The 10,728-nt window shown below is 37.9% G+C and overlaps 1 protein-coding gene across 1 annotated transcript; it reads left to right on the forward strand.

Annotated features, from left to right (window-relative positions):
- Nucleotides 1-9,361: 9,361 nt before the first annotated feature.
- On the forward strand, nucleotides 9,362-10,312 carry LOC142464614 (olfactory receptor 6N1-like). The gene has a single exon (XM_075567984.1). It carries the CDS (start codon nucleotides 9,362-9,364, stop codon nucleotides 10,310-10,312), a length of 951 nt encoding a protein of 316 aa, XP_075424099.1.
- The last annotated feature ends 416 nt before the right edge of the window (nucleotides 10,313-10,728 follow it).

The raw sequence follows: 10,728 nt of genomic DNA on the forward strand, positions 1-10,728 counted from the left end.
AGTCTCCAACTAGTGTTTTGAACCGAGGTACGGCGATATTGCGGCTGCTGATGAGGACTGGAGGACTGGAGTCCTGTGAGCCGGTGGAGAATACACAACGGGGGTGACGTCACGTCCGCCCAGAGGCCTCGTCATCTGAGTCATCTGCCTGGCTTCCTAGTCACGTGTGGACGCCAGCACAAGTGCTCCGGTCGCCATCTTGAGAGCCCAGCTGCATACAGCAGATCTGCCTGTACCTTTCCAGCATTTTGTGAGTAGGGTTGCAATTTTACCCCTCCGGATGCGGTTTATGCACATTTCCACATCAATAAATATGCTTTTTATTAATATTTAGGCCGTGCTAGTGTTATATGTTTGTATGTCTTGTTTGTTGTTTTTTGTCAATATCTGTGATCACCCCCCCCCCCCTGTGTTGATTTACTGCACTATTATTTCTCTTTCTCTTTTTTCACATATGCACTGCTGAGGTGAGAATCATCACCATTCATCATCCCAAGGACTGTATTTGGACTGTCACAACAGGACTGGTATTTACCCTCTTTGAAGCCAGGAAGTGACCACACTTTGCCCTCAACTAAAATTGCTCTGATGACCTCTTAGGCCCATCTCTAGGTGAAGACTGTAATTGGCTGCACCTTGGCTAGGTCTTTATAGGGATGTCATTTATCCTCAGCCTAGTCACGAGCAAGTTATCTGATACTTGGTACTTGATACTCAGCCTGTTCATAATACAAGGTGTCTGATACCCCGTCTGGTATCTTGCTTGTGTTTTGCCTTTCCGAAACCTTTAATTGCCTCTCTCCTGCCTGATCTTGGAACCGTGACCCCGACTACACTGCTGCACCCTGCCTGACCTTGGAACCGTAACCCTAACTACGCTGCCACACCCCGTCCTGACTTTTTCCTGATCTGGACTCAGTCCCAAGGCCTGTAGTCAGTTCTCATATCTTTCCTCAGACTTTCGGGTTGGCCTCTTGGTTATAAACGAGCACCGGTACAGTAACCAGGCAAGGTCTTCGATGGACAGTAGGTTCACTCGGGTCATGACACCAAGCATATCCTCAGAGCTCTGTTACAGTTAACACAGTAATTGAACGTAACATATTTTAAAGGATTTGGATAAGTGCAAGACCACAGTTAGAGTAGGTATGATTTAACTATTGTATTGGTATGTATTGGGTTCTTTTCCTCTCCTGTCTTCTTTTTTTTTTAATGTAATTAGACAATGATTCCATGTCCAGATATAACAAGCTCCTATTGAACCCCCAAAATAATCACAACATATATATATATATATATATATAAGCATATGAGTGTCACAGAGGAGTGCTACTGAGCATGGCAATATATATTTAAAACCAGAGACAGAACATAAAACATAGACAGAGCTCAGGGTACATCCAGTGAAACTCATACACGGTACAGTGCCTAAATATATATGTTTTATGTTCTGTCTCTTGTTTTAAATATATATTTCCATGCTCAGTAGCACTCCTCTGTGACACTCATATGCTTATATATATGTTGTGGTTATTTTGGGGGTTCAATAGGAGCTTGTTAGGTGTCCAGTATGTTTTGCAATTCTTGTTCAGCTAGTCTTAGCTGATTGGAGGGTGGCAACCTCCTACCTAATTGAAGCTTACCCCCTCCCACATTTAAATGGTTAAAAGCTCACTCCATAGCATCTCCCACTCTCAGGGGAACTTGCTTGCTTGCAGTATGATTGTGACAAATCTAATATAGAGTGCTTTTCCTGGTAATGTACAGGTTAATAAAAGCTTCAATCAGACTTGGAACTTTGCAACTAATATTGACAGATTTATTATAAATCATTCTTCCTGGTATTGCACAGGTTATTAAGAATTTATATTAGTGTTAGGGACCCTTGAGAATGTGGTCTGCCGTGCAGTGGCTCAGGGGCTTACAACAATTTGGCCAAAATGTTAAACTAAAAGACCATTTTATTTAATAGATATTTATACATATATATTTAGGCACTGTACCGTGTATGAGTTTCACTGGATGTGCACTGAGCTCTGTCTGTGTTTTATGTTCTGTCTCTGGTTTTAAATATATATTGCCATGCTCAGTAGCACTCCTCTGTGATACTCATATGCTTATATATATGTTGTGGTTATTTTGGTGGTTCAATAGGAGCTTGTTAGGTGTCCAGTATGTTATGGAGAGGATATCCCGCTACTTTATTGCTCACAATAATGGAGCTTGCCAACTGGAACAGACCAATGAAAGAACTGAGTAAGTTTATTTCTTATTCTTAAGCACCCCAGGGGAACAACCATTTTTAGTGCAGTATTTATACATTTGAGGGGTCCCTAGCAGGTTACTTAACTTACTGGGTCAACCCTCTGTATGTTACCAGGCTGCTCCCATACTAGGGGAGAGTCAGCAGACTCATTTGCAGTTCATCATATGTTTTAACCCCTTATGGTCTGTTATCATGTTGCTGATTTAAATGGATTTCATATACCTGGAGTGAATCTCTGCAGCACAAGGAAATTTGAAGGGGCTCCACCCTTTCATGAGTGTTTCTGTATGTGAAGTAAAACAGAAATCCCTGCTTCCAGAGATACTTCCTGGTGAAGTTAACGGGTTTAAATCTTCCCCGAAGGCCAACAAAATGGCTGCAAAGTATCAGGCCAATCGAAAGCCACCACATTATAGGTTGCAGTTTCTTATTGGACTGACTTTTAAATCCCCTTTAAAAATGAGAAAGTAATACAGAAAACTTCACCAGTAAGTATCATGGAAACTTCGGAGTGAAAGTAAAAAATACTGTGGTTCAGCTCGCCACATTTGTACTTTACTGAATAAGCCCCTTGGAATCTAAAGATTCAACTCAGCATTGGTTGAAACCAGTGAAAACCACTGATCTAACATGTCTACCTACATACTACAATGCATATACATTATATTTGAATGGTAACGGTCTCAAGTTGGCTGAATTCTTACCACCATTCCATAACTGTAATAAAATAATTTGGTTCAATATATGCATTTTTGGCTAGGTTCAGTTTCCGTTAATAATGAGAACTGCTAGGAGTCATCACAAATGAATAGTCCATTGCATGCAATACTGGTGCAATAGTGCAAAAAGCAGTGCCACAATTTCTGCTTTCCATTAAATATTCTTATTTTACAAATCTGTGGAGGTTCTCTTCCCTCATTTATGTATTGGTTTACTGTCCAGTTAATGTGATTGTCACAGACATAATATACAGTAAATTAGTCTAACTTTTGATCTTTTTTTTTCTTTCCTTTGTTGAACTGTCAACAACTTCAGACTTGTGCATTGAGTGTAACACCACAGGGAGGGAGCTAGTACAGCCTAATTCTATATATAGTACATACTGTATGAAGAATATGATGTGCTTACACTTTTCATTTCCTATTACATCAAGATTTCTATGCAACAACATGTGCCCAGACATACTTTCTTCTAGACAATCACATAGACACAAGAATGTAAGTACTGAGGTGTCGTAAGCTCCATTGTTCGTAATGTTATTCATGTGGGGGAAACCTTACAAACAAGGTGTTAATAGCTTGTCAAATAATTGGTAAATATTAAGATCTGCTGTCCAAAGATGTCTCAAAAATGCTCAATCTATCTATCTATCTATCTATCTATCTATCTATCTATCTATCTATCTATCTATCTATCTATCTATCTACATACACATACACACATTTATGATAATATTATGTGTATGATGAAAGAAATGACAGTGATATATATATATATATATGTATATATATATATATATATATACAGTATATATATATATATATATATATATATATATATATATATATATATTCTTCATCAATGACTGAAATTTTAAGTTGTCGCTGGTTGTAGGCACTTGAGTCTAGTTAGACATAGAAACACTTCTGTATTGCACTAAATGCTCTGAGATTTTCAACTCTCATCAAATAGCATAGCCATCAAATATTTGCTCTAGTTTGGTACAGAATGATGGCATGTATTTGTATTAGTAAAACATTATTTTTATATGGTAGTATCCTTATCATAGTAATGAGATTGATATATCAATTAACAGATTGGCATATTATGTACTAAGAGATTGATATAGACAGTGAAAAATTATATATCAAAACATTGCAAAGTCAGATAAACAAAGCAGATCTGGCTAGTGTAAATCATTTTAGTTTCATAGATCCTAAATTATATAAGAAAAATATATATTAACTATTATAGTCTGATTCCATATGATGAAATTCCAGAAAAGAATGGCAAGTAATTTCTTTCATATTTTCTTTTTAAATCAGATCTGCACCTTTTTCTAATAAGTTAGTTATCTCCTACTGACAGACAGTTAATACATATAGCTTAAAAACCTTTTGACGATTTAATTTTTTTCCCATTAAACTGCAATAGTGCCTCTGTATCAATATTAATGTCATGTTATAACCATCACATAGACGGCACTGTTGGACACTGTTGGATATATCAACAGATGTATCTAAAGCCCTATTCAATATGTTATGAAACCACTCCAGATTGCTACAGAACAGCTTAGCTTCATTCTAATGACTAGGGCAACATTATTTCCAGCTTGGGGAGAGGCTACACAGCATTTTGAAAAATGCCCAAGACCATCAGTATATGCCCCCCCCACTCTTCCCCCCAGCCGTCCACACCCATGAAAACCAATGTCTCAACTATACAGTATATATCAAATGTAACAAATTTGATTAATTAGTACTGACTCATAAAATGGTTAATATGACACCTAAAGGATGATTCTGGAGCTTGATATGTAATCACATTTTATTATACATTTCAGAACTCACTCAATCACTTTAACAAAGTAATTTCATTAACCGTATGGAAATGGACTGTTACTACTGTTCAGTATATAAAAACAATAGCATCTTGTATGGCTATTTATTCACTGTGAACAACAGCTCGTACCATATAAAAAGTATTGAGAAATTGCTGCAACCATAGTGTAAGAAAAAATATAACTTTGTTATCTCTTTCAGATTTTATCATCTTAAATGCAGTCTGAAAGTATAATAACAGATAAAAATACTCTTTTTAATTAAATATGACTTTTTAAATTATTGATATACTGTATCAGAACTACACACATTTATATAATGTGTGTAGTTCTGATATATATACTGATGGTCTTGGGCATTTTTCAAAATGCTGTGAAGCCTCTTCCCCATGTTGGAAATAATGTTTCCCGAGTAATTTTTCAGTGTCTATATCAATCTCTTAGTACATAATATGCAAATCTATTAATTGATATATCAATCTCATTACTATGATAAAGATACTACCATATAAAAATAATTTTTTACTAATACAAATACATGCCATCATTCAGTACCAAACTAGACGCATTTATCAAGAGCAAATATTTGATGGAAATGCTATTTGATGAGAGTTGAAAATCTCAGAGAATTCAGTGCAATACAGAAGTGTTTCTATGTCTAACTAGACTCAAGTGCCTACAACCGGCGACAACTTAAAATTTCAGTCATTGATAAAGAATATATATATATATATATATATATATATATATATATATATATATATATATATATATATATATATATCACTCTCATTTCTTTCATCATACACATAATATTATCATAAAATCTCAGAGAATTCAGTGCAATACAGAAGTGTTTCTATGTTTCAGAAGTGTTAACTAGACTGAAGTGCCTACAACCGGCAGCAACTTAAAATTTCAGTCATTTATAAAGAACACTTACTGTATGAGCATATTCAGACAGTTTCCCAAACCTGCCTTCAGGGCCGCCAACAGGGGGCGAGCTTCCACTGCCGGCATGCGATGGGGCTCTCTAACATCAGCGCATGGCACGCCGGAAGCTGGGTCAAGCTTACTTCCAGCGTGCTGACATGAGAGAGCCCCATCGCGCGCCGGCAGTGGAAGCTCGGCGGTGTGGGGCAGAGAAAGGAAGAAGCTTATAGGCAGCTGAGAGTCTGGGCCCGGCCGGGCCCCCATAGCCAGCGGACCACCGTAGACAACGGGCCTGGACTGACCAAAGTTAAATCTGTATTTTTATATTTATTGAGGGTATTTTTATACTGTATGTACTGTATTGGGGGCTTGGGGGTATTGTTATATATATTGGGAGGCATGGGGGAATATTTTATGTATTGGGGGCTTGGGGGTATTGTTATATATATTGGGTGGCTAGAGGGAAATTGTATATGTATTGGGGGGCTTTGGGGTATTTTCAAATGTATTGGGGGGCTTATGGGTATTAATATATGTATTGGGGGTCTTGTGGGTATTATTATATGTATTGGGGGGCTTGGGGGGCTTTTTTTTATGTATTGGGGGGCTTGGGGGAATTTTTGTATGTATTGGGGGCTTGGGGGAATGGTTATATGTATTGGGGGGCTTGGGGGTATTTTTATACGTATTGGGGGACTTGGAAGATTTGTTTTACGTATTGGGGGCTTGGGGGAATGGTTATGTATTGGGTGGCTTGGGGTAATTTTTATAGGTATTGGGGGTCATGGGGGTAATTTTATATGGGTTGGAGTATTTTTTATATGTATTGGGGAGGGTTGTTTTTTTATATGGTGTGTGTACATATATGTATATGTATATGTATGTTTGGGGGTTATAAGTATTGGGTAGGTGGTTTTTTTGTATGCTTTTCGGGGGTGGGGGAAGTTGTATATATTTGGGGGTGGGGATTTTTTTTGTATGTATTTGGAGGTGGGAAGTTTTTTGCATTGGGGTGGGAAGTTTTTTGGTATATATCTTGTGGGGAGAATTGTGTGAGGTGGGGAGGGAATGAGTGAGCATGGGGTAATTGACAGAGGGAAAGGAGAGAGGGGGTGAGTGAGGAAACGAGGGAGTAAGAGTGAAATGCAGGGGAGAGAAATACACGCGAGGCGGAGAGTGAGAGGGGGTGCGACGGAAGGGAGAGAAATACATGGGAATAGGGGGGTGGGTGCAGGGGGAGGCGGGGAGCCGCCTGCACGGATCGCCTGCCTTTCCTCCCCCCTCCCCCCAGTCACTAACATCCGTCGCTGCCTCTGCTCTCCACTGTGTGTGTGTATCAGTGTGTGTATCAGTGTGTGTGTGTGAATATCAGTGTGTGTGTGTGTATCAGTGTGTGTGTATCAGTGTGTGTGTATCAGTGTGTGTGTATCAGTGTGTGTGTATCAATGTGTGTGTGTGTGTGTGTGTATATATCAGTGTTTGTGTGTATCAGTGTGTGTGTGTCTGTATCAGTGTGTGTGTATCAATGTGTGTGTATCAATGTGTGTGTGTGTGTATCAGTGGCTGTGTGTGTATCAGTGGATGTGGGTGGGTGTGTTTGTATCAGTGTGTGTGTATCAGTGTGTGTGTGTGTGTGTGAGTGTGTGAGTGTGTGTCTGAGAGAGTGAGTGTCTGAGAGAGAGATAGAGAGTGTCTGAGAGAGACAGTGTCTGAGAGAGAGAGTGAGAGAGTGTGTCTGAGAGAGAGAGTGTCTGAGAGAGAGTGAGTCTGAGAGAGAGTTGAGAGAGAGTGTCTGAGAGAGAGAGAGTGTCTGAGAGAGAGAGTGTCTGAGAGAGAGAGAGTCAGGGAGAGAGAGTGTCAGAGAGAGAGAGTCAGAGAGAGTCAGTGAGAGAGTCAGAGAGAGAGAGAGAGTCAGGGAGAGAGTCAGAGAGAGAGAGAGAGGTCAGAGAGAGAGTCAGAGAGTCAGAGAGTGTCAGAGAGTCAGAGAGAGAGAGAGTCAGAGAGAGAGAGTCAGAGATAGAGAGAGTCAGAGAGAGAGAGATAGTCAACGAGAGAGAGAGAGAGAGTCAGAGATGTTAGATATGTATATACAACTTTGTTTTCCCTTTGGGCACCGTGGAAAAATCCTGATCGCCTTTGGGAGCCTTGAACCGAAAAAGTTTGGGAACCACTGAACTAATACCTATATCTCATTACAATGAAAGTAATTGGATTATTTATCTGCTCTTACAACTTCAGGATTGATTGGGATCCCTTGTTTTTAAATACAGTATGATACTGTATATACACTGTAACAGACCAAATAATAATGAATGCTATACTACATAGTGAGTAATATCACCTAAAATATATTTGCTTTATATTAATGGAAAAAATGTATGTAAATAATAATAAGGCATTATAGATTTATTTTGCCTCACAAAAACGAATGCATCTACTATAAAAGTATTAAACATTGTGGAAGAGTGACTGAAACTGTATTTAAAAAAAGATGTATACAATATTAATTCACAAAATATAAAGATAGAGGTTTCCTTGAACAAATACATGTTTCTTTATTAAAGTATGGAACTATAAGATAGTCAGTAAAAAAAGTTTCATTTCGACCACTTCTTTAAACATTCAGTTGTGGAAAATATTCTCCAATATTTTTATGAGTTTATAGTTTAAATATTCACCGATTTCTTTCAAAATAATCTAGACTTTAATGCATAACTAGTAAAATACACAGAATAAATAACTTTATCTGTGTCTCCTCTTAATTTTTGTAAGGAAAGATTATTGCTCCATCAGGATTAAAATGTATTTCTTAGAATAGGCAACGGTTTTCTCTCCAGTCACATACACATTGACCATTAGGAAACCCATGCAATTCACTTTCCTACTGTATGCACATTACATTTAATCTTAACTTTTAAAGTGCCAGGCTGCCACAGCACCTCCAGCACTTCCGCATAATGGGATAAAACGTCATGAAGTTGACAAGGCCCCTGATGCCGGAAAACGGAAGGGATGGGGCTCGACTTCTATTTCGATTAATCAATCCCTTAAAAAAATTGCAAGTTCCCTAGACATACCATACATCATTAGGGCACTGTAAATGCTAATATAAAATGTCTTTGCCATTTTGGATGAGCCTTTGATATTATTTTCATACTGTTTTTTTGTACGCTGATCGAACTCTGACACATCAGATTTTTGTGAATCCCCCTAAAATAGAATTGAAATTTGTGTAATATTTAATATATACCTGTAAGTGAGTGAAGATAGCTAGACAGCTGGGATTGTGGCCTGATTACCTAAGCTATATGGCAGCTGTGTTCTATGTCCTCAGCAGTTCAGGTAAGAGACAAAGCTGGATTGGCCCCCGATTAGAGATATGTGGGTAACCTGCAATTGTGAGCCAGTTGTGACACTGTCCTGTCAATATCCCATCATTATACTGTAGGTGATTCAAGAACAACATCCCTCAGTGATCATACTACTTTATATAACCACAGAACTGCCCTCTCAAGTTGAGAAAATGAGGGGCAAAGACAAGTAAAATGACAGCATATTAAATACGTGACTTTTATTTCATTGCAGGTTCTGACAGTATTACGATGTCAAGGCAAAACCAAACCATAGTGAATGAGTTTCATCTTCTGGGATTTCAGATTGGATCAGATCTGCAAATACTTCTCTTTATAATTGTCCTTGTAGTGTACATCTTAACAATATTAGGAAACCTTGTCATTATTATTGTAATAGGACTCAACTTCAGACTCCACAACCCCATGAACTTCTTCCTGAGCAACCTATCCTTTGTAGGAATATTTTACACAACTGTCACTATCCCTAAAATGCTAAATGATCTACTGGTGGAAGAGAAGACAATTTCCTTCAGGGGTTGCATAGCACAATGTTATTTCTTTTTCGTTCTAGGAGCCACTGAGAACTACATATTGTCACTGATGGCATTTGATCGGTATCTGGCTATCTGCAAACCACTAAGATATACAACTATCATGCATCACACATTTTGCTGTCAACTGGCTGTTGGTTCTTGGTTAAGCAGTGTTTTAGGCTCTGTATTACCTGTTTTTTTTCTGTGTAGACTGTCGTTCTGTGGTCCTAATCACATCAACCACTTTTTCTGTGATAGCTACCCCTTACTCAATCTTTCCTGCACAGACACTGCATTACTGAAAACCTACTTCTTTAGTTTAACTTGGATAATTATATTCAGCAGCTTGTTCTTCACTATTGCATCATACATACAAATAATCTTGGTGATTTTAAGAATCCCAACTACCTCTGGAAGACAGAAGGCTTTCTCGACATGTGGATCCCACCTCTCTGTGGTCATGATATATTATGGCTCTGTTATTTTCATGTATGTGAGACTTAAAGGAAAGGGTTATAATGAGTATGACAAGGTAATATCTCTATTTTATGTTGTGGTGACTCCATTTTTAAACCCCATCATCTATAGCCTCCGGAACAAAGAAATGATAGATACATTAAGAAAGCCCTTTATGCATATTAGCACATGCAGATGTGTGTTTTCATAGATCTATTTTTGGAACGTTCTGCATACCATATTTTTTTAAATAAGAAACTAAGTTTACCATGAAGTCTACAATGTGTCAATGTGTCAATGTGTTTTCATAATCATTTCCATATTTGGCATTTAAAATATTATTTATATGATGCCTGCACTATATGTAATTTTTAATGGATCCTTCAAAAAACAATAACTATTGACGGTAACACTGCTTGAATGTAAATGACATTGTTGGATAAAAGTGTGTCAAAAATGATTTTATCTCCCATAGGTTCTTTTAGTCTGTTCCAATCGTTCAAACACCAAGCAATGTTTTAAACGGCAGGCATCAATATCTAGAACATGGATACAAAATGTGTAGTATTTATTTCTTCACATTTATTTCATATTCTTACACTAAGTACATGGTTAAAGTTGTATGTG

The sequence above is a fragment of the Ascaphus truei genome, chromosome 13, assembly GCF_040206685.1.
Source record: "Ascaphus truei isolate aAscTru1 chromosome 13, aAscTru1.hap1, whole genome shotgun sequence".
In the NCBI taxonomy this organism is placed as follows: Eukaryota; Metazoa; Chordata; class Amphibia; order Anura; family Ascaphidae; genus Ascaphus; species Ascaphus truei.

Excerpts from the sequence above, each read along its gene's own strand:
- LOC142464614 (XM_075567984.1), top strand. The coding sequence starts at position 9,362 with ATGTCAAGGCAAAACCAAACCATAGTGAATGAGTTTCATCTTCTGGGA.